Genomic DNA, 24,151 nt, shown 5'->3' on the forward strand with positions numbered 1-24,151 from the left:
TCTTCAATGTGGATGAGACTGGTCTCTTTTGGAAGAGGATGCCTGAGAGGATCTACATCTCCAAGGAGGAAAAAAAGTGCACCAGGTTTTAAAGTAGCAAAAGACCGCTTGACGCTGCTGCTTGCACGCTGGTATAAACAATAATGAATCTTTTGTACATAAGAGAAATGACGCTGTTTACACGATTGTGCATGTCGTCTGAACTTTGGTGGGCCGTTCAAACCCGTCAAAATTCGAGTTTCCGCCGTCAAAATTTTTAAATGTGTTGTTTATTTTGTGTGTTCAAATAGAAAATGTCGAATTAAAAACTCAGAAAATTTGAGAAGCTACTGTACGACATTTAACCCTTCAATATGTCTTCAAAGAGACCATGAAGCAGAGAAAGTGGTGCTAGTGCTTCAAAGCGTAAGCACAAGTCACTATCTATCCAGGAAAAAGGTGAATTTCCATGGTCCGGCACTGGTCAGGTCCCGATTTTCTGTACAGGTATATGTAATGTATTTCATGGGGCAAAGGGAGGCTGGGGAACGTAACTCCTGTATTCTATCTATTTCTTATGGGGAAAATTGATCCACTTAACGTTGTTTTGTATAACGTCGCGTTTTCAGGAACGTAACCCCAACGTTAAGCGAGAACTTACTGTATTTCACCCAATGAGTTCTTACGATCATAAATATTGTATGTAATTAGCTGTACCATGAGGTTAAAATACTGATTAGATATAACTTGTTATATTACAGATATAACTTTGAGGACTGTATTACAAGACTAATCATAAAACATAAATAGAGAAAAAATAACTGGAAATGATTCAAACAAGCTTCTAATGCACTATGCAATAGTGAAATTATGGCTGATCTCAAATGGAACACAAAGGAATAACAAAAGAAGCTGTTATTAAAGAGGAGTTCATAACAGTGGCAGATTTAGAAGTCTTCAAAGTGTGCAGCTGAACAGCGCCTTTTTATGTTTATTTTTATTACTTTACTGGCGAGTTATTTTTTTCCGATTCACTAGTTTACAACCTCGGGAGGATGGGGATGTATATAAGCTATAATACACAGTTGTTTACTTAAAGGTCTATGGCAAACAAAAATAACTCCATTTCTTAGGCCTGGGGTAATCAATTTTTTGGGGGGTGTTTTTACTTTTATAATATATAACAGTTTGTGGGTGTGTTACTAAAATTAAGTAGTGTGGAACTCAGGGGCCCCACAGGTCTAAATCTGGTGCTGGCTCAAAGCACAGCATTGTAAAATAATTATACTGTATGGCCTTAATTTGTAATTTCTGGTTTTGAGTATTAAAACCTGTTCTGTGTCTTACTCTGTGAATTTTGAGGTGAAAATACTTTATCATAAGAACAGATCTTGATACCTAACATCTCCAAATGTATATGAACGACACAAGTCTCATCTTAGTATGAGGGTCCAGTATTGGCTAAGGTACTCAGTGCCAAAATAACCAAGACTTTGAGTGGGTCTCAGGTGCTGGACCACTGACTACTATACAGCTTTAGTTATGCTCTTGAGTGTCCATGTTATGTACAGCTTTAAATAGATGAGCAGATTTATCTCCACTCAGAGTGATGGAGGTTCCTATGTGCAGGAAATCCAAGCTAAAGAGGTGCCATTACATACCGTGGAGTAGAGTACTCTTAGTCAAGATATTACCTTCACAAGAAGTTAATGGAATATCAAAATTAACTAAAAGCTTTTCCATTCTTCCCCTGATCTCAGCTGCTCTGCGTAATGCACGATGGTTGATAAATTTCTCCACGCACCACCGTCTGGATTCTGCATGCTTTTGATAACCAGTAAACACATTTAATAAGGTGATCAAATCTCCTTCATTAACCTGAAAAAAAGAAGTTTAATACAGTATCTATTATGTACAAAACTGAAACACTATTATTGATCCTTTACTTTCTAATATACTGTATAAGGTATATTAATTCAATACAACCAGAAATGACATTCAACCTATTTAAAGATAAAAATCTACACAGCATATGGTTACCCAACTGTTTATGTTAATCAGGTATGAGAACAGCATTAGTATAGCATCACCACTAAGCTTATGCTTGTGTACTCTGTTGTTATTATTCCAGTGTTATTGCTGCTTAAGAGAAGACTCCCCAGTCAGTTCTTATAATGTTCTGGCAATGCAAGTGTCCGATAATTCAACAGACAGTACTGCACAGTACTTCACTGCTGTATTAATCAATATTAGGGTTGAACAATGTGATATCTATTATCCAAAACAATTATTTTATCCTAAGCACTAATGGTTTAGACCACTTGAGATCAAAGAAATCCTATTGTACCGTCCCTTTTTTTTACATACCTGGAAATTTCTATGGATGACTCGAGCACGATGTTCCTGACCTCTAGGCTTTGTGAAAACATTCTGGACCTGCAACATTGCTACAATAGACAAAATTTCTTGAGAACACCCAAAGTCACCTGAAATAAAGATATACAATCATTAATTACCTGTATTATGCAAATATGATAACAATTATCCAGAGCAGCTAATTATTATACAATTTATACCGATAAAGTTCTTGATGTTTGTGCTTCTCTCCCAGTTTTGTGTGGAGTAGAAATGGTAAAATAAGGGCGTGAAATAATGAAGGAAAGTTGTGTAGAGAATGACAGGAAAGGGTCGAGAAAACACGTGGAACAATTATCCCACTATGAACATACAGTAGTACCCTGCTTAACGCGGTCAATAAAACCCACAGGGTACCGTGTTAAGTGAAAACCGCGCTAAGTGAACAACAGAACATATGGGATTAATTCCAATAGAAACTGGCCCGACCCCCAAACTCTACTTTTTCCAACACAATACCTATGTTCTAGTAAAAATAACATCTTAATTTTATGATGGTACATGCACACAATTAATACTTAAGAGAAATAGAGAAATACAGTTGCCAAGTTAATGTCCATTCAAATAATGGACTCAACTCCCTCCCCCTCTTCTCACACTACACTCACTGGCTCTTCCCTCTGAGAAATTTTTGGGGGAAAACCAGGTATAGTAATAAATAATTCCTCAAACTAAAGTTAGGATAATATAATTGACATTGCTGGATTCCTTGTAAGACCAGGAATATTTTGAATATAAATGTCATATATTTTTCACAAAAGATAACATATTTACTCAGAGTAAACATTATATCTAAAATTTGTATGTCTAATGCAAAATCTATGATGTTTATATTCAAAATGATCATCAAATTATAAGAATTCCAGCAATGTAAATTATATTCTGGGGTAATTTGTATGAATTTTATGAGCTATAACAGGCAGGCAGGCAGGGTGGCGGGTGGCGAATCTAAAAATATCTTTCGAGCTGGACACTCTCATTACAGTTAACCCTCACTTTACGCGGTTAATGTAACCCGGAGGTACCGCGAAGAAAGGCGGTTAATGTAACCGGAAGGTCAACGGAAGAAGAATTGCGTAAAGTGAATAACATAACATATGGGATTAATTGAAATGGAGTCCGGGCCGATCCCCAAACTCCACTTTTTTGACGACACACAACTATGTTGTAGTAAAAATATTATCTTAACTTTATGATGGCATACACACACAATTAATAATTAAGAGAAATATCAATAATATTAGGTTTTTTAACACTTACATTAGTAGGAAAGATGGCTGGGCACACGGGGATGGGCGGTTGGTTCCGAGGCAGAGGGCAGATTATTGGCCCTCACCTGTATCACTTGTATCAATTGTATCACTATCCACCACAGAGGCTTGCAGGGCCTCTTTGTCAAACCCCCAAAAGTTCATATAAGTCCATATCCTCACTATAATTATCACTATCACTGACTTGGGCCGGCTGTAGTGGGTGGCGGGTGAAGAACTGGTAATGTTTTGATGACTGGGCGACCTTGTGCGCACCATTTTCGCGCCTCTTACACAACATGGCGGATGGCGGGAGGTTTGGATCAAAAAATGGCGCGGCTTGCCAGCCGCTCTCTGCGTAATGGGGTTCACGACCGCGGAATGTGAGCATGTTAGGTTCCGGCAGAGACGCACGCGTTAGCAATTGAAGCGGAATCTGGGACGCGTGCGCAGTGAACCTTGGAATCTGGGGCCAGCGTGTCGCCATGAAGTTGAATGTGGCGTAGAAAAACCGTAGCGTTAAGTGAAAGTTCAGCTCTGGCGAGGCACCGCGTATACGTGAAATCGCGCTAAGCGAAACCGTGTTAAGCGGGGTATTACTGTATATTGTGCACATCACTGCTTATGTACAAAGCAAAGTGATGTTAACATATTCTTTCCCTACATGTTTTTGTCATTGACCCACTGACCTGCCGAATGTTGAAGAACTAAATGCTCTGGTTCGTAATACTCCCCCCACCCCCCCCACCCAAAAAAACAGATACAAAGTCCAGAATATCTCATGATACTCAATACTAAATTTTAATGTACAATAGTACCCCGATTTACTCGGTCAATTGAACCCACAGGGTACCGCGTTAAGTGAAATCCGCGTAAATGGAACAACAGAACATATGGGATTAATTCCAATAGAGACTGGCCCGACCCCCAAACTCCACTTTTTCCGACATAATACCTATGTTGTAGTAAAAATAACATCTAAATTTTATGATGGTATGCTCACACAATTAATATTTAAGAGAAATACAGTCGCCAGGTTAATGTCCATTCAAATAATGGACTCAAATCCCCCCCCCCCTCTTTCCAGCTCACTAGTTCCTACCTCTCTGAGAAATGATTGGGTGAAACACTAGATTTTAACGTTTAGTAATAAATAATACCTCAGACTAGAGTTAGGATAATATAATTGACATTTCTGGATTCCTTGCAGGTCAGGGAATATTTTGAATGTAAACTTCATATATTTTGCACAAAAGATAAAATACTTGCTTTGTGTAAACCAAATTATTACATTAGATCTAAAACTTGTATGTCTAATGCAAAATCCATGATGTTTATATTCAAAATGATCATCATATTGTATGAATTCCAGCAATGTAAATTATATTCTGGTCCAGTAATTTGTATGAATTTTATGAGCTAAAACAAATATCTTCAGTTAATATAAAAAAAAATATTCTTCACGACACTATCTGTCAATCAAAGTACCCCAACTTGCCTCCCCCCTTCTTCCAACCGCGCCAGATGGTCGGTCAGTCCCAACCCTCCCCCCAACCCCCCACCTTCCCTCCCTACCAGAGAAATGTTGGGTGAAAAAACTAATTTTAACTTTTAGTAATAAATAAAACCTCAGGCTTAAGTTAGGATAATATCATTGACATTGCTGGATTCCTTGTAAGACCAAGAATATTTTGAATATAAATGTCATATATTTTGCACAAAAGATAACATATTTACTCAGAGTAAACATTAGATAGAAAATTTGTATGTCTAATGCAAAATCTATGATGTTTATATTCAAAATGATCATCAAATTGTAAGAATTACAGGAATGTAAATTATATTCTGGTCGGGTACTTTGTATGAATTTTATGAGCTAAAACAAATATCTTCAGTTAATAAAAAAAAATATTCTTCACACCGTGCCAGATGGTCGGTCGGTCCCTCCCTCCCCCCACCCCCCACCAACCCTCCCTACCAGATAAATGTGTGGGAAAACCAGAATATTTACCTTTTTAGTAATAAATAATACCTCAGACTAAAGTTAGGATAATATAATTGATATTGCTGGATTCCTTGTAAGACCAGGAATATTTTGAATATAAATGTCATATATTTTGCACAAAAGATAACATATTTACTCAGCTAATGCAAAATCTATGATGTTTATATTCAAAATGATCATCAAATTGTAAGAATTCCAGCAATGTAAATTATATTCTGGCCGGGTAATTTGTATGAATTTTATGAGCTAAATAAAAAAAAAAAAAAATTATACTTCACGCGTGTATGGGTAGATGAACCGGGTAGATGAACCACGTAAAGTGAAAGTTCGGTTCTGGCGAGGCACCGCGTATATGAGAAATCGCGTAAAGTGAAACCGCGTAAAGCGGGGTACAACTGTACTGTATTACCCAGCAGAGCAAATGTGTCTCCAAATGTTAATTAACACAGGAACTTTCATACATGAAAGAAGTACTAAAGAGTATATTTCACGACTGAACAATGAAGTCATAACCTATGAACTGTTACTTATTATCGCCCATTTTTTAAGGAGTTGGTTGCAAAATGTTGTTGTTGGTGGTACAGTGGTAACATGCATAACTCTTACCAATATGTCAAGGGTTCGAGCCTCGGCCCAGACACACGTGAGAAGGGTGTTATCCAGTGTGACCCTCACAACCAAACACCACAGGTTTACCGGTCCCCAGTCTCCTCCTGTACTAACACTGGATAGACCATCCAAACGGCTAGTAAGCTGATAAGTGGCAAATATGATATAAATAACTGAATAATGGCTCAGTTCCACTTGCTAAAATTTGAGAGACATGGGTATGTATAACCCATGGGCCCTGGCAGGATATTACAGTCACCCTTGAAAGACTACTGGTCATAAAACAAGTGAAAAATAAATTTAGCCTTGCAAAATCCCTAAAGATAACTTGAGAGCTCAGTCGACTGACACTCGCAGCAAAATGTTAAATCTGAAATGTGAGTCTTATGTTTATGATCAAGGAATCTCAGTGAAACCAACTAAATTAGGGTTCATTCCTGAGATGTTATGGAAGGTGATCTTGAAGGTCATTTGTCAAATAAGCTATAAAACAATGTAAAGTCTAACCTCACAGTACCCATGTCTGAGAAATTATTGGCTCCATCAAAGTATCATGGTTAATACATTTATCTCATAATTTTACCTGATACAAGTAACATCTTCGCTAATTGAGGAGATAAAGGAAATTCTGCCATCTGCTGTCCCAGTGGCTTAGTAAGGGTACCCTCTTCTGTTAGAGCTCCCAGTGCATAAAGCTCATCTAATGCTGACGTCAAATGTTTCGCTGGAGGTGGAGAGGGAAAGTCAAACCTCAGCATGTTTTCTGGAAAAATAATGAAAGAATTGATAATATTAAGATAATGGAAATACCTTTACAGTACACTCCATCTGCTTAGAGATATCTACAATAAGAAAAATGACATGCTGTTATTTTAATTTTACAGAAGTATTAGTTTAAAATTTAAACACATGACGTTCAAGTTTGTAATGCATGTACGTACTGTATAATACTCTGCATCAACATACTGTAGTTAACAGTTCCCAAGAGCCCCACCAGCTCTCAGTTGTTTCAAATACATTACTTAATCTATCACTCATGTAAAGGAGTTCTTCAAGCCTTACTCCAGATCTTTTAATTTTCTCTTTAAAAAAAATATTTTTTTTTTTACAAATATATCTCCTCACTTTATTTCCACTGGAAATATTCTTAGTTGAAATGTTATTGTCTGTTTAGCGGAAAACTTGGCAAACACATCTTTCTGCTCAGACCATCTTCAAATTAAAGTGGAAATAAAGGTCAAATTAAGACTACTGTATATGTATATGCTTCGTGTCAATATAAAGTCATCCAAAACAACCTTGTAGAACAGCTGGAAGAGAATATGAGATACATAATAATAACAATGATAACAATAATATTGGAATAATGGACAGAGTAAATATGGTACATACCAATCCCTAAAGCCATCAAGTTGAGCACAGCTGAAGACAGATTTGTACGGACCATTTCAGGTGGTGTGATTTCACTAAGCTTCCTAAATTCTTCCTCTGGGTAAAGTCTGTAAATAAAACACAGACCAATACTTAATATATATGGATTTGTTTTAATTTTTCCACACTAAGTACTGTATTGTACTTGACATATACCTGCCCCTTCACTATTTTACTTACTCACCTTAATTGCACTTTTCAATTCTCCTCTATACAGGCATACTTATTATTTTTTTAAACTTCTTAAAACCTTGCACTGCTTCAGCCTTAAAAACATGAATTACCTCTTATTAATCTTAACTTGTTTTCAATTCATAATACTTTGTCACCACTTGATTTGTACCGAAATCTGAGTAAATAATCTGAATATCTCTTTCCTTCTAGAACTTGAGATAAACTACTTACATTATCTTTGCAAAATATATCAGTAATGTAGCATTGACTCTTCAATAAGATAATTATAATTCAGTAATATTTTACTGTATCCTGTGTTTATTTTTTCAAGCCCTCCTGACTTATTTTACACTTTTTTCATATAATTTATTAGTTTTGTAAGAAACCTTTTTTTTAACAGCCTAAAGCAATATCTTTATACCGGTAGTCTTAAGCTAGGATTCCATTCACGCAGTAGAGGTAGCAATAGCATTAGCGCCAAAATAGATCATATTGAAATGTACACGGTTGTTTCCACTGGCATGTACCGTTAGTGTAATGCGTTTGCAGTACATTTCAATCGGTCACTGTAGTGATTGAAAACGCAACCTCATGGAAATGGACAAGGAAATCCCACTGTGACGTCACTAGTTTTATATATCATTTTACAAGATCCATATATTTTTGACACATTCGTTCTAAAATGAAGGTTTATGGTCCCAATAAAAGGGTTCTTTGGAATAATATTTTTGTGTAACGTAGTATTTATCAATGGTCCCTATTATTTCCTATGTTATAATTATGCATGACTTACCTTATACAGGTACTCCTCGACTTATGACCTACTTGACTTACGACCACCCGGACATACGACGGCCGCAGTCGTATAAAATATTTTTCAAATTACGTATTTTCGAGTCCCGACGTTAGTGATCGCGCTGTGTACTGAAAAAAATTTCGTTTGTAATTCCTTTTAAAATGGCTGGCTGGCAAGCGTAAAAGTGAGAGTTCTCGTGGTGCTGAGAAGGAAGAGACACCCATTTTAGATTTTCTATGTATTATTTTTGCATTTTCGACTTAAGGCCTGGTCGTCGGTCTCTAACCCCGTCGTAAGTCAAGGACTGACTGTACATATTGCAAGTCATTGCCCTGAGCAAATGACTTCTCTGTTCCTGCAGTGTTTCACCAAATCCTCCTCAACCAAGGAAAGAATATATGCAAAATGTTATCTTCTGAGACAAAAATATTCTTTGAATTTTTCTTCTTCCAAGCTTAGGTCTTTTTCAAAGTATTGTAGGCTCCAAATTTGGACCAATTCAGCAGTAATTTATGCACCCACCATCTACATTTCCTTGATCGTTTTCCCTTTGCTTCACGCATGATCTTATACAAAATCAGGATAATTAATAGCAAATCATCCTGTTCATATAAATAGTGTCAGAGCTTTGATGCACAGGAAGGCATTTTTTCTGCCCTGTTCCCGCTGTGTTTAAGACAGAATATGCAACTGCAAATGGAAAAAGGGGTGTCCGTTTTCCAAGGCAATTTAAAGCAAACACATACTGCAAACGCATACAGGTATATGGAATCCTAGCTTAACAGTTGCTCTTTCACATCTTTTTATGACTTTCCCTAAACATTGGCCAAATTAAGACATATACTTTGTAATTACAGACAGACCAGAGGATAGACAGTGAACAAGATATACTATACTGTACAGTACTGTACTTCTTACTTTATACTGTACAGTACTTACTGGGAAATGCCAAAATATAAAGCTCAGAGAATCCTTATGTATCAAAAATTTCCTTATCATAGTTTCAATATGAAACATGGGCAGTTATAGAAATGACATTGAGTGAGTTGAAATGACAATGGTGAGGTAAATGTGGAACTGATATTGAGAGTTAAGAAACCCTGTTCAGAGATAAGAGGGCGGCTGGAGATTTTGAGTATTGGTGAGGTGTTATATAGAAGTAGGTTGAGATGGTTTAGGCATGAGGAGAAAATGGAGGATATCAATTGAGTTACAAAATAAATGAGTTTATATGTGACTGGATGAAGAGCTAGGGACTGTGCACCCTGGAGAGTTGGGAAAAGGCAAATATAGGTAACCTATGCAAGCAAACACGAAAAAGGGCCATAAAACGAATATGATGAAGATATTCAATTATCACAATTTTTTTCTTTTTTGTAAAGTCATAAGAAAAAATTCAAACCACTCACATAAATTACTTTCAGCTGAACAGCAACGAATGAGACCCAGAGTCTAGATGCACAATAAGTGTTTTCACTCTACCGTGCATCCCTCTACTATGCAGCATGATGGGTGTTCAGTTGTAACACAAACATGAGAGTGAGAACAAACACATGCCTCTCAATTATATTCTATACTGTATTTCATACATATTTGTAACTATTTCACATTTTTTATTAAATTTTAAGTGTTTCTGTACAAAAAATCAACCCAAATTCACCCCAAACTGCATGCCAGGAATACATTATCGTAACTATTATTGCCAAATGTATATTACAGCAATCATTAAGAAAGGTCATTTATAATTTTATGATTTGTCTCATGTATGAAAATATAAAAATGGTTGTTTAGTTATATTAAATATTGTTTCCAACTCAAGACACGCATTTCTACCGTCATTTGTTTATTTAGGATGACACGTGGCATCCCCTTGAAAAAGAGACTGCATGCTCTTCATGCTGTTGATTTGTCCACACCACAGGCTGCATCACATATAGTTTCTTCCCAACAATTCTCCATCCAGCCAGCCCTATACACTACATTACCATCACGCTACAGATAAGTAAACTCAATATTATAAGAGCACACGCAATTACTGTATTGGTTTTACAACTTCAAGATGCCTGGTCAACACACATCAAGACACAACACAATGGTTAGAACACTTTGAAACGTTCACAAACCAACCAGTCTTTTCCTGACTTGCCTTGGGTCAGGTCATGCAACTTCCCTTAACCTTTTATTGGCAGGTATATTTATGTGTGCTCTTCCCCACAGGATGGGGTATATTTTGCTACATAGAAAATGGAACAAGTTATGTAAGATAATGTTGTTCATATACATGTAACACACATCCTAATTGAGATATTTCACTTTCTTGTATATTAGAAGGCTGAATTCTTTTTTTACAAATTCGTATTAGCCAATAAATACGAGAAATAATAATTTCTTGGAGAAATCACGAGATGAACTGGGAGTACATGTTTTTCTGGTAGCTATAGATATTTAATGTTTTCATGTGTAGGCTTAGAAGTTCAAAGCATGAAGGACAAGGTCTGATAACCTTTATTGTATTAAAACAGCAAATACCAGGCTAAATAACTGGCATAAAAATTATCTTAAGAAAAAATTGCTTGGCGAAGCACGGCGCTCTATTGTGTAAGTTAATGTGGTTCAAATCCACATATAACAATTCCTATAAGAGAAAATGTAATTTTTTTGTTATGGAAAGAAGGCCAAATTCTTGTTCTTTAAATTGTACTCAGCAACCCTGTACTCAAAATAAATAAATTATTAGGTACAACATGTGTTGACATTTTCTATGCCCATTTTCCCTCGTGGGAGGCGATGGGATTGGAAGCACTTGTATCTCCCATCGCGTCTAGAAGAGCACTGAGTGAATATCAATATTTGTAGCCATGCCTTGCCTAGGCTGGGGAGGTGGCAGGATGATGTCTGAAGGAAGCCACTAAAGTAATTAGACAACACAGCCACAGGCGCACCCAAACAATGGCACCACCCTTTATGCGTTTTCCTCCTCTCAAACATCCCATGATGTTTACTGCCCTTTAAGGGTTAATATCTTGTTTCTTATGGTAAATAAACTTCACACATCACAAGGGTTTTTAGGAATGAAACCCTTGTAATAAGTGGAGACTACCTGTAACCTGTACATATAAATCAGAGATGAAAGTACAGTGTATACTGTATCTGCTACCTATGTAACTATTTAAAAGTCAAATCTTTCATCATTAGAAATCAGTGCTCAGTTAGGCACGCTTCAAGAGATAAGGTTCATCTTACCTGTACACCTTTCCTGAACGGGTTCTTCCTGCTCTTCCTGCCCTCTGAGTGGCTGATGCTTGAGATGTTGGAACTACCACAAGGGCATCTGTGTGACTGGTGGAGTTGTACCATCGTACCTTCACAAACCCACAATCAATAACTGTTCAAAATATGCAACCAATTACAAATTAATTTACCCACTTGCTAAAATAGATATTTACTGTGTAACATGTCATTTTCTTGGCTGGAAATAAAAGTTATTGCCATACAGAAAAACTAATGAAAACCAGGACTTTCTTGGAACAAAGCTGATTTACTCAGTGAAAATACATTACCCAAATGAACATTAACTTTACCATATACAATGCCAGGTATGGTGACAGAGGTCTCGGCTATATTGGTGGCCACTATCACTTTCCTCACTCCTGGTGGTGCTGAATGGAATACTCTCAGCTGATCACTGTTTGATAGGGCTCCATGCATCGGCAAAACCAGAATAGAACCTGAGCAGAAATAAATGTGACAAAATAAATAACACAACTTATAATACTAGAATTAAATCATAGGCATGGTGACAATGATCTCCCAAATCTCTAGTTTATCTCTCATCTTTAACGATTAACTGATGAGTGTATTTGTTTGCTGAAAAATCAACATACCCCTGGTACCTTAATAAGCAATATAGATAGCAAAAATAATGCAAAAAAGATAAACAATAAAAATCTAATAGGTATTTTTTTTCAACTTTTGCAAACTTTCCCCCATTATACTGCAAGAGCCAAGAATTAAAACAGCCTCTCTCTTCATTAGCTGCCATTCAATAATTTTTAACATTGTAAAATTATGTTCTTCCAAAACAAAGTTCCAAAGGTTTGGTTTATCCCTTTGGTTTCACATAACCTACTATTACCAACCAACAGCACCTCCATATCCTTAAACAACTTGATGCCCATATCTCTAGTCTTCAAATAAAATACACTGCTTCTTGAATGTCCATCTCCTCATTTTTGTTCATTCTTCACTTTCTTCCACTCTCCTTCCTATAATGTTTGAGTTATACACTGCACACTCATTTACCATTCTTTCAATACAGCGGTCCCTCGGTAACGAGCACAATCCGTTCTAAAAGGTTGCTCGTTAACCGAAAAACTCGTTTACCGAAACCATTGTTTCAATGGTTTTTGGGTAATTGGTTCCAGCTCACCGAAAATTGCCTAAATTCAACAAAAAAGGTAGAAAAGTACACTTACTTTGAGGTGTGTATGTAGAAGGCTCCTGGATGATGATGATGATGGGAATTAGAATGGGGGGGGGGGAGGAGAAGGGAGAAGAGAAGGCATTGGGGTGGAAGAGAACTCACCCCATGGCGCCATTTCACCCATAAAATTTTAGTTCTCTTGGTGTAATTCAAGATTATTTTCTTTAAATCAACACTGCACTGCATCATATATTGTCAATATGTAAAATAAATTTCAAAATGACCAATAATTTGCTTGCAAACACAGAAAAAAGGCATTTAGTTGAAGAGAGTCTCAAGCAAGATGTTACCTCCACTGAAAAGACACAAAGACTGACGCCTGTATGGTGTGTTGAGAGGCTGGATGGCGCGCATAAAACTAGTTTCATTACCCTCAATTATGTTCAATAATTGTTAAAATGACTAAAAAATTTAATATTAAACTTTTAAAATTATTGAATAGTATAAACTTCTTGATATTTGCTAAAATGGTAAGGAATTTAAGCCCTAGAACCGATTACTGTATTGGCGGACTAATACTACAGCTGGTGGACCGCCAAATGCAAGCGAAAACATGTTCAGGTCGGCTCGTAAGAAACTCGTTAATCGAGGGATTGCTCGTTAACTGAAGTTATGAATCTTATGGAAGGTAACTCGTTAACCGAAATCTCGTTAACCGAGGCGCTCATTAACCGAGGCGCTCATTAACCGAGGGACCACTGTATGTCTTTACAGCACCACCTTCTGGTAGCTCTCTGCTTGGCAATTTTTTTACGTCCACTTTCTGTATTTCTTCATTTCTTCAACCTCTTCACCCTATGTTTTGTTTCCAAGTACAATATGTCATTTCTGTCATTTCTAAAGTGATTCTTCTTCTTGCATCCACAGTTTATACAGGCCCTTCTCCCCCCTACAGTAAAGCTACACCACTTACGTACAGAATTTGATTTTGATCCATACAGCAGAAACTTTGTTACCGTACAGAAACCATTTGTATGACTGTCTATCTCCAAGCATTTTCAAATAACTCCTTATGTACTATACTGCATGGAAATGCCTCATCACAAAAAAAAGTCTGGAATTCAACATATGAGTCATTTGCCACTTGTTACCTTCATTTTTCTTAAGAGTTGCTGCATGTTCCTTGAGAAGAGATACACAAGTATCTACTTCCTCTGCTCCAGTGAGAAAGACTAACACATCACCCGCACCTTCTTTACGGTGGATTTTCATAACAGTTTCTGCACTGCCCTTCACATACTCAGGTGCTGGTTCTGGTAAAATAAATAAAATAAAAATAATTATGACAAAATGGTGAGCAAATATTATAATTCCTTTTCTTTACAACCTACTCTACCTAACTCTTATCTCTAAATCTCTTTTCAAGTAGTTGACAAGGAGGAACCAACATACAGTTCAACACCAACAAACTGCAGAAACATACAGGTACCAGAGAGTGGCCATGCTGTCCTCAAATCATGACACATTATGAAGGAGCAACCTTTTCCTCCTTAAAAAAAAAAAAGTGCCTGTATTCTTCCTATCCCTTCAATGACAACCATCTCCATTAGTAGTTGAGTTCTACCCCAAACAAGAGACTGAAGCCAACACATCCACTCCCAGTGCAGAAGCTTCCTCACTACCACCCCGACCTGACCATCTCTTGGCTGTGTACTGTCCAAGGGTCCAAAGTTACTCTATCCACAAGTCACCAACAGTTCAAGTAAATTTTGTACTGTTTTGCCTCCTGTTCCTAAATCAGTAACAGCTCCATATCATGATTCATGGGCTGAACCACATCACCATCACTAAGAAATAAAGTTATTGATCTCCATAAGCTGAGGCAGCAGTAGAATCGGCTCTATGAAGAAGAATATCCAAATATCACAAGCTGAACAACACTTTGGTGGAAAACAGTTCATAATACAACAAAGATCATAATCAGGACACATGATGTACTTGACTTGTATGTGTACCAATCATTACACTCCTTGGTCACACACACCTTGTCCTTGAAATTACACCCAAATTACTTAAGGATACTAATGGGTTTTCTACCAATGAAGACTAAAAACCAATGTTCAGAGCAATCACCAAGTGCCAGCAACATGAATAATATGATGAACAAGACTGAGAACTGCAAAAGCAAACAAGATGACACTCAAGCAGGTCACTAACTCACACTAGGTGCTAACTTCTTCAATGTTGTGACTTTTGACTTTTTCATCCCTAAAACATAAGAACTCTTGGTTCAGTATTGTCAAACAGAATGTAATTATCAAGTAAGAACATTGGAATTTTATCTCTTTCTGCATAATCACATATTGTTGACATACACAGTCAGATATTCACTGGCATATTTAGATACATACTGTACAGCACTGATCACCCAACCTATGTGACAAAATTGAGTACGAATTATTAAGTACAGAAAGTATCTGATAAAATTACTCTATGGAGAAAAAAGAAACAGAAAAAATCACTTCAAGTATATATTTCTTCCTTCCAGTTCCCAGTCACACTTGTAAATCATACCCGACTAAAATATCCTTATCTAAAATCACCAATCTAGCCCATACAAACTTCATCTCAATCACTTGGAACTGGTAAATGATAAGTAATTCTCTAAACATGATTCTTTTACTGTTCCGTACCTTCAAGATAACAGACATCAATGGGGTGAGTCCGTCCCTCGACTGACAGCACCGACACAGTGTCTTTATCCTTGTCTCCAGTGGTGTTATAATTGAAGAAATTATATAACTGATCTGCATCGATTGTTGCTGAGCAGATGATCAAGCGCAAGTCTTTGCGTCTGCGGAGAATTTTCTTCATAAGTCCGAGTACAATATCAGTGTACAAGGTTCGTTCATGGACTTCATCAAGCAGGATGACACAATACTGTAAGAGCATTGAAAAGATTATATTTATTATGAATTTAACTTTAATCTTCTCTATTTCTAATATTACAAACCCTTTCCCACTTTCGTGAAGTGTGACCAGAATTAAGAGCTACAACAGCTCTCCCTTCACTTGCTCTGGCTGCTGTAACAGATAAGTTCACCTCCCAGTCCAAGGCCCCAAGATGCCACCTGATTTAACATTCGGTACATATAATTAACCCCTACGCCCCGGTTGACTTTCTGGAATGCGCGCCCTTTTGTGGCATTGTTTGAATGCCCAGCGCGGGTTATCACGTTCCAGCGTTACTATTTGCATGTCATGCCACATGCTCGGCCACAGGGAAGCTTCCTGTCCATTTTATCATGTTGTATCAAACTAATATTGCTAAAAGTAGTGTAGTTGTATTGTAAGTTAGTATTACTGGAAAATAATACTATGATTATGTTGTAAATGTATTTATTTGTGGAATTATTATTCCGATAGTTATTTATATGCATTAATTGCTCTACCAAACACGAAGACAGCCAGACATCCTAGCGACAGACTGTGTGTTGCCGAGCACTTTTTATGAAAAATAATGCAAATAAAATATTCTAAATGAATTATTTATAGGAGATAAGTATTATGATCAGTAAATATATGTATTAATGGCCATCCTGGACACAAAGACAGGCAGAAAATGGCCGCTAAGTGCGGAGTGACCATGAGCGCTAGCCGTCAAAACAACACCGTCCCCATATCTCCCTCGCCACTGCGGCTCCAGGGATGTTTCTAGAGGGTCAATATACAGTTTTTCTTACTTCTTTTTTATTGTTTTATCATTTAAGAAGGCTAAAAATTATTTTTGAAAAAGTTGATTTTTCTTGATTTACCCCACATGGGGGATACGGCCAGCGGCACCCTAGCCCGAGGCGTAGGGGCTAAGTACCATGTATCAGGAAAATGTAATTACTGTAGTTCTAACACTTCCTCTTCTCTAAAAACAGATTACTGTACTCTATGATTGTTCCTGAAAACTAAAAGTAATACAACAATTAAATGCAATGAAGCTTTGGATACACAACACTAGAATCCACATCAATAAATGAAACATAACTTATACCACACTCCTAAATCTTTAAAATGTATTGAACAAATCTTTATTATTCTCAATACTTTAAACATTACTCTAAACCCAATATGGCTTTGACCCATGATATTTATGTACCTACTCACTCAATCGCTCTGTCACGCATTCAGTGTCTACATGTCACCTTGTGTATATTGCCAGTGTCATCCATTTTCCTTATGCTTGTACTACCTATGAACCCAATCTTTCAATTTCTCAGATTATGGTACATTAATGCCCAGGAGCACACAGACTTACATGAAGTATTATTCAGTTCTGTGTTTAGCTGACCATTCTTCAAACAATTAGTTCAATTTTTTAAGGAACACCACTGAATACAATAAACCCCAGTAGTTTGATGAAGTTATATTTACAGATACATCATTGCCAAACTACAATTAGGGTTCTTACACAAGTGAAAAAAATCCACTTACAGTACACCCCAGAACATTCAGTTTAATCCTTTAACTTCATTAAATATAATTGACTCCTTACAGTGTTAATCCTAAATGAAATAAAACCATCAGTATCCTTGAAGAGAAATTTGTCAAGATGGTATGGATATGTGGAGGAAGGATGCTGGTACTCCCCCCCTGGGAAGATATTGGAAGCATAATGTGTTGTCTAATGGTAGACCCTGCTGCCATATGGCATCACAAAAATTGTGACCTAGTCCCAGGTTGCTGATCTGACTTTCTGCCTCATTTACACACAATTGCAGTGTCTCAATTGTTTCTCTTACTATTGACAACACAACATACATATATTGTTTCTCACTTTTGATATTTTTTCATTTTGTATTTATGGTCCTTTATTATTATTATTATTATTATTATTATTATTATTATTATTATTATTATTACTATTATTATTATTATAACTACTACTACAGAGTTATTATTATTATTAATATTATCATTATTATTTTAACATTATTTATTATAAATTTTATTTGCTATGAAATATTATTATTATTATTATTATTATTATTATTATTATTATTATTATTTGTTATTATTAGAGTACAGTATTATTATTATTACATTTTCGCCTTCCAGGCCCCGATGTGGGTCAGTGACCTGTGCCCGGGTGGGCTAATCCCCGAGAGAAAGAGAGAAAAAAAAATGTGTTGGGTAGTGGAAGACCACCAAGATCATGGGAGGGAAAGGTAAAATAATATATTAAGGAGAGAAGAAGGGAGAAGAAAAGGAGAATATAGAAGGTAAAGGAGATAAGCCTAGAGGTTCTTCATGGCACCCCCTCAGAAGGAGTAAGGCATCACAGAAGGGAAGTGGGTGAAATATATCAGATATTTTATAGGGGTTTGTTGGACTTGCCTTTGTACTGAGGTTAAACAAACTCATCTTCTGTGTTTAATATTCATTTCTTTGACGAAAGTTAGATTGACGGGTTGAGGCAAGTTTCTGAAACCCATGAATGTAATCACTTTTTCTCATAAGAAATTAGGTTCAATTTGCACAAAAATGTTGTGTATCTGAGGTTTATCCCAACCAAAACCTCCACTTACATTACGGGCATAGTATAATAAATAATTTCATCAAATTTTTCAATAACATATCTAAGTGGTTTATAAGGAATAAATGACAATAAAATTGGGAAAGTCTGTGTTGCTTTTGATACTGGCCACCTGTATAATTTACCCCAAAATACAATAAGCTACAATATGGTAAAGATACATACAGTACTGATCTTAATATTATGAAGTTGGCATTACAACATTAAACCTTTGAATTCTTATTGGAAAATACTAACCTGCCTCAACAAGGGGTCAGCCATCATCTCTCGGACCAACAGCCCCTCAGTCATATATTTAATCTGTGTAGTCCCAGGAGTGCTACAGTCATCAAAGCGTATGGAGTAACCAACTTCCTTCCCAAGCATAACATCACACTCCTCTGCTACACGTTCAGCTAAGGTGGTGCAGGCCACACGGCGGGGCTGTGCTATGCCAATGATTCCGTCTGCTGCCCATCCTGCGTCTCTGAGATACTGAGATAAAGAAATACTTGCTAAAAGATTTTCAACAAAGAGAAGAGAGAAGTAAAAGAATGGCAGAGAGCACAAGTAGTTCCCTTATACTGTAAAATGAGTAAGGTGATAAACATAAATGCAAAAACTCAGAATGTTGTGACGGCACCAAGTGTGAGTGGATTCAAGACCAGACTTGACCAACACTGGTACAGATACATTCTGGGGCCAATACATACCCAGTACTTGCCAACAGTGCATGACAGAGATGTGACCGATGGCCCAAGTAGACAGCAGGCCGATCAGTGGCGAAGAGGCTAAAGTAAATTAAAGTAAAGGTATACCTGTTGAATTTACTAAGAAGTGTATGATAGACATTACTGAGAAAATTGCATTAAAAAGAATGTGTACAAGAAGTACTGTACAGTATTGGTTCAAGAGAAGAATAGGATGTGTGAATGAACATGTGCAGGGAGTCTATGGAGATGATAAAGAATGTGTTTGTGGTACAGCACATATTCCTAAATCTATATAAAAAAACTACTATACTGTACAGTAGTTTATACCTCCTTAGAAAACTATTATACACTCACTTTATTCAGAGACACTCTTTACTAAATAACAAAACCTCCTGTTACCTAAACAGATTTTTATGAGTAGCTTCATATACAGTATTGTACTGTACAGGCATCACTACATTTATGAATAATCGACTTATGAGTGATTTTCTTACATTAATTAGGGGATGCCTGTACAGTGTAAATGGTCTAAGCATAATGAAATACCGTGAAACAAAGTAAATACAATTTATGGGTAAAGTAATCTCTGTTAGCCAGAATCTTTGAACCCCAGAACTCTACAAAAGCTTGATTTTCTTTAACATTCCAAGAAATTCCACAAAAAATCTCTATTCCGGGTATCCGGATAAATTTCTGAAGATTGTATCAAAACGCATTTCCAGAAAATGCTGAGAAAATATCTCCGTTCCGGGCACTCTAATGAATTTCCTAGAGATTGCATCATGTTCCCGACACAGGGACACATGCCGGGCGCACGGGTGGGTAGGCTCAGAGTGCTCGTGAGCTACGGTTGGCCACTACTGTTATATGACTGCACGGGATGTCTATGATTGGCTGGTGTATCTCATAGCCTATCTCCTCAAACTCTTGCATCATGAGACTCTTAGTTCATTGTCTGCTGCCATTGTACAAGCTTGTACGAGTGCTTTCTAATGTTTTCGTATACGCTCAGGGATGCAGTCCTGCTGGTGTGCTCCATTCACCCTAAGAGATGTTTATCTTGTTGACAGCTTGACAGTAAAATGTAATGGACCAAGATGAATATCCTCAATTCACCTTGTGACATCAAATAAGAAATGATATACAGTACGTATACTGTACTCTTGATTTAACGGAATCCATTATAACAAACTCTCGCTTTAATGGATGGAATTTTTTCCGTTATTTTTCACCCGATTTAGTGAACTAGTTCGCTAAATTGAGATTAATTCCTTTAATGCGCTCACACCTCAGACACCTAAAATGCACGTAGAAATATTATTCATGGTTTACCTTAAACTAGGGGGTTCGGTGTTTGTTTTAAATTTTTTTCTATAATTTCCAAACTTTTTTCCAATTGATAGCCGCACTCTTTTGACTTTCTCCCACACACCAATTCCTTTCTGAAACTTCTGAGAGACTTTCGGCAAATGTCTAAGCACAGTAGTTAGTTGACCGAGATGTAGCAGTGAACAACACATGCAGTGGCAACAGGACACATTACTGAGTGGCAGTAAACAAACCCCACGGCGGAATTTAACGGAATCACGAAAATAACAGAAATTCGAAATAGCGGAAATTTCGATTTAATGGAAAGAGGTGGCTTGAATCAGTTCGTTAAATCAAGAAAATACTGTACTAAGTCCCATTGGCTATAGTATATAATGTCACATTATACTGTACTGTATTAGGAGGGTCAATTTATGGATAACTACATGAACCCTAAAATAATTGCTACAAATTGTTTTCCAGTGGTTTTGTTTAATGTTGGACACGGAATAACATACAAAAAATCTATCAAACTAGGACTGCCAGAAAGTTGTTAAAACAGGGTCATTTCAAGGATGGTTGTCTCTGATATTGTCGTACACAGAGGAAAACATATTTTCCATACCAAACATACAATGAGGAAAGAGAGACACTTTTATCTAGCTATATTAGCTTTCTCTTAGGCTGCTGATTCTGGGGAACTTTAAATTTTGAAAATAGGTTGAGAATTGACTGAGATACTGTATTGCTGAAAACATATTTTAATATTGTATCTTAGCCAATACAGTACACATGTGTTTAGTTGCTCATAAATTATTCATTGCATACATTTGAGTTCATGTGCAATTGCTATGATTACACCTTTTCACATATCCGTTGAGACATTGTTACATAGCTACTTGACAAATTTCATAACCGAATGACAGAACACATATCGAATGACAATCTAAAATAACTTCGTTCATGCTAACGGATGTGATTGACATAAGTTATGGAGTTGACAGACGTGAACAATAAACCGACAGTCTACATATAGTTTGAGAATGGAACAATTGGAGAAAGACATACCACCAACAGTTATTTTAGATTGTCATTCGATATGTGTTCTGTCATTCGGTTATGAAATTTGTCAAATAGTTATGTAACAATGTCTCAACGGATATGTGAAAAAGTGTATTATTATGAATTTGCCAGTTGACAAATTGTCTTCTGAGTACCTTATATGAGGGCGTATAAGTCAACTCCCCAACTCCAGCAGCTGTCAAGTGTTGTGAAGGACCAAGTCAACCATCAACACACATACATAAACAGGTAAACAAGCCACTCTATACATGACGTCACACACAACATCATAAGTGACTGAACCAACAATCACAACAACACTGAACTCAGTTGACTTCCTGTTCATTCCACCACAGTCCACACACAGCCACTGACCAGACAGCTGACAGCCATGGCCCCTCCTGCGAACCGAACAAAGTATGAAGCTCGTTTCAAGCTGAAGGTTATTGTGTGCCAACTCTACAAATAACTGTGCAGCAGCAGCAAGGAATTATGGAATTAGTGAAAAACTTGTGAAGGATTGGAAGAAGAACGAATATACAATAAGTAAAATGGCAAAGAAAAAATATGCCTTAAGACATGGCAAAGCTCAGTGGCCAGAAATAGAAGAACATTTGAACAAGTGGATCCGTGAACACCGACAGAATGGAATCGCAATAACAAGAAATAACATCCGTGTGGAAAGTATCAAGTGGGCAAGAGCAAATCCAGACCCCAGTCAAAATTTCAAGGCTACCCCAAACTGGTGTTCTAGGTTTATGAGAAGACATGATTTGGTGTTGCGGCAGAAGACCAAAATAGCTCAAAAACTTCCAGCTGACCTCGAACACAAAGTCACCGCTTTTCAACGGTATATTATCGATCTGCGGAAGACACACAACTTTCCGCTGTGTCAAGTATGCTCAGCAATAAAACAGTTGATTCTAAGGGACCAAAAACCATTATGATGAAAAGTACAGGACAAGAGAAAACAAAATTCACTGTGGTGTTGAGTTGCATGAGAGACGGTACAAAACTGATGCTACTCCGAGAGGAGAGTGACAGTTGGCAGCACCTGGTGGAGGAGATGGTGCACTGCAGTCCAAAAGCAGGCCATCCTGTATCATCATATCACCATTTGGCCTGCCTGCATCACAAGCTCAAGATGACAGCATCTGCTGATGGGTACAGTATACAGTTGAGTCTGGATTTACGCAGTTTTAGTTTACGCGTTTTGTCATTTACGCGGTGCCTTGCCAGAATTGAAATGCTTGATTTACGCGGCAAATTTGGTCATTTACGCGGGAAGCGGCGCGGGCAGGGTGCGCACAAGGTCGCCCAGTCATCAAAACATTAACGAGTTCTTCACCCGCCACCCACCACAGCCGGCCCAAGTCAGTGATAGTGAGGATATGGACTTATATGGACTTTGAGGGGTTTGACAAAGAAACCCTGCAAGCCTGTGGTGGAAAGTGATACAATTGATACAGGTGATACAGGTGAGGGCCAATAATCTGCCCTCTGCCTCGGAACCAACCCCCCATCCCCATGTGCCCAGCCATCTTTTCTACTAATGTAAGTGTTAAAAAACCTAATATTATTGATATTTCTCTTAATTATTAATTGTGTGTGCATACCATCATAAAGTTAAGATACTATTTTTACTACAACGTAGGTATTGTGTCGGAAAAAGTGGAGTTTGGGGGTCTGCCTAGTCTCTACAGTCGACCCGCGTTAATTCGGACCCCTTTAATCCGGATTTCGGATAAATCGGACGAAATCTGAACTGTCCATACCAAATTTCTGGTTCTGGGATTGTCCCAGTTGCAATTGGGGTTGCAATTTCAAATTCTGTGTCACTACTAAGAAATAACAAAGTCCCTGGTGCACTCTAAGATTAAGAGAAAACGGACGACTCAGGCGTCCTGAAGTGAGAGAAAACGGACTCCTATGACGGGGCACTCAAATAAAGAGACATGGCTACATGTTTTGTGGACTAGCCACTGCACAGTATCCTTTTCATCACTTTGTAATAAACCTCGTTATGCCTATGTGTTTCTGATAATTATCATAACATTATATATTTATATATTTAGCGGTTGTACAAACACAAGGCCTCACACATGCCATTTAGACTGACAGACTTGACAAGTTTTACCAACCATAAAGACAGTTGAAGCTTTAAACATCACTCACAATGGATCTTGAATATTCCAACTGTAATCAGACATACCTAAGTTGCCTCAACAATTGCAACCCCAGTTGCAATATCAAATTCTGTGTCACTACTAAGATATAACAGTCTCTGGTGCACTCTAAGATTAAGAGAAAACGGACGACTCAGGAGTGCTGAAGTGAGAGAAAACAGACTCCTATGACGGGGCACTCAAATAAACATACACATAGCTGTATAATGCAATATTAACCCCTAAATCGGTTAA

The 24,151-nt window shown here is 37.3% G+C and overlaps 1 protein-coding gene across 2 annotated transcripts in view; it reads right to left on the minus strand.

The window, feature by feature from the left end:
• The window catches only part of LOC121879975 (probable ATP-dependent RNA helicase DHX35), a 46,443-nt gene that overhangs the window by 10,073 nt on the left and 12,219 nt on the right, over positions 1 to 24,151 (minus strand). For both annotated transcript variants that reach the window (XM_042386854.1, XM_042386855.1), the window contains exons 4-12: positions 18,907 to 19,143; positions 15,776 to 16,022; positions 14,234 to 14,395; positions 12,241 to 12,387; positions 11,903 to 12,044; positions 7,651 to 7,757; positions 6,842 to 7,021; positions 2,347 to 2,465; positions 1,674 to 1,857 (exon numbers count right to left, since the gene is read on the minus strand). In XM_042386854.1, coding sequence (XP_042242788.1) covers positions 1,674 to 1,857; positions 2,347 to 2,465; positions 6,842 to 7,021; positions 7,651 to 7,757; positions 11,903 to 12,044; positions 12,241 to 12,387; positions 14,234 to 14,395; positions 15,776 to 16,022; positions 18,907 to 19,143 — 1,525 coding nt within the window. The remainder of the gene's footprint in view (positions 1 to 1,673; positions 1,858 to 2,346; positions 2,466 to 6,841; positions 7,022 to 7,650; positions 7,758 to 11,902; positions 12,045 to 12,240; positions 12,388 to 14,233; positions 14,396 to 15,775; positions 16,023 to 18,906; positions 19,144 to 24,151) is intronic.

The sequence above is a fragment of the Homarus americanus genome, unplaced genomic scaffold, assembly GCF_018991925.1.
Source record: "Homarus americanus isolate GMGI-L3 unplaced genomic scaffold, GMGI_Hamer_2.0 scaffold29478, whole genome shotgun sequence".
Lineage (NCBI taxonomy): Eukaryota > Metazoa > Arthropoda > Malacostraca > Decapoda > Nephropidae > Homarus > Homarus americanus.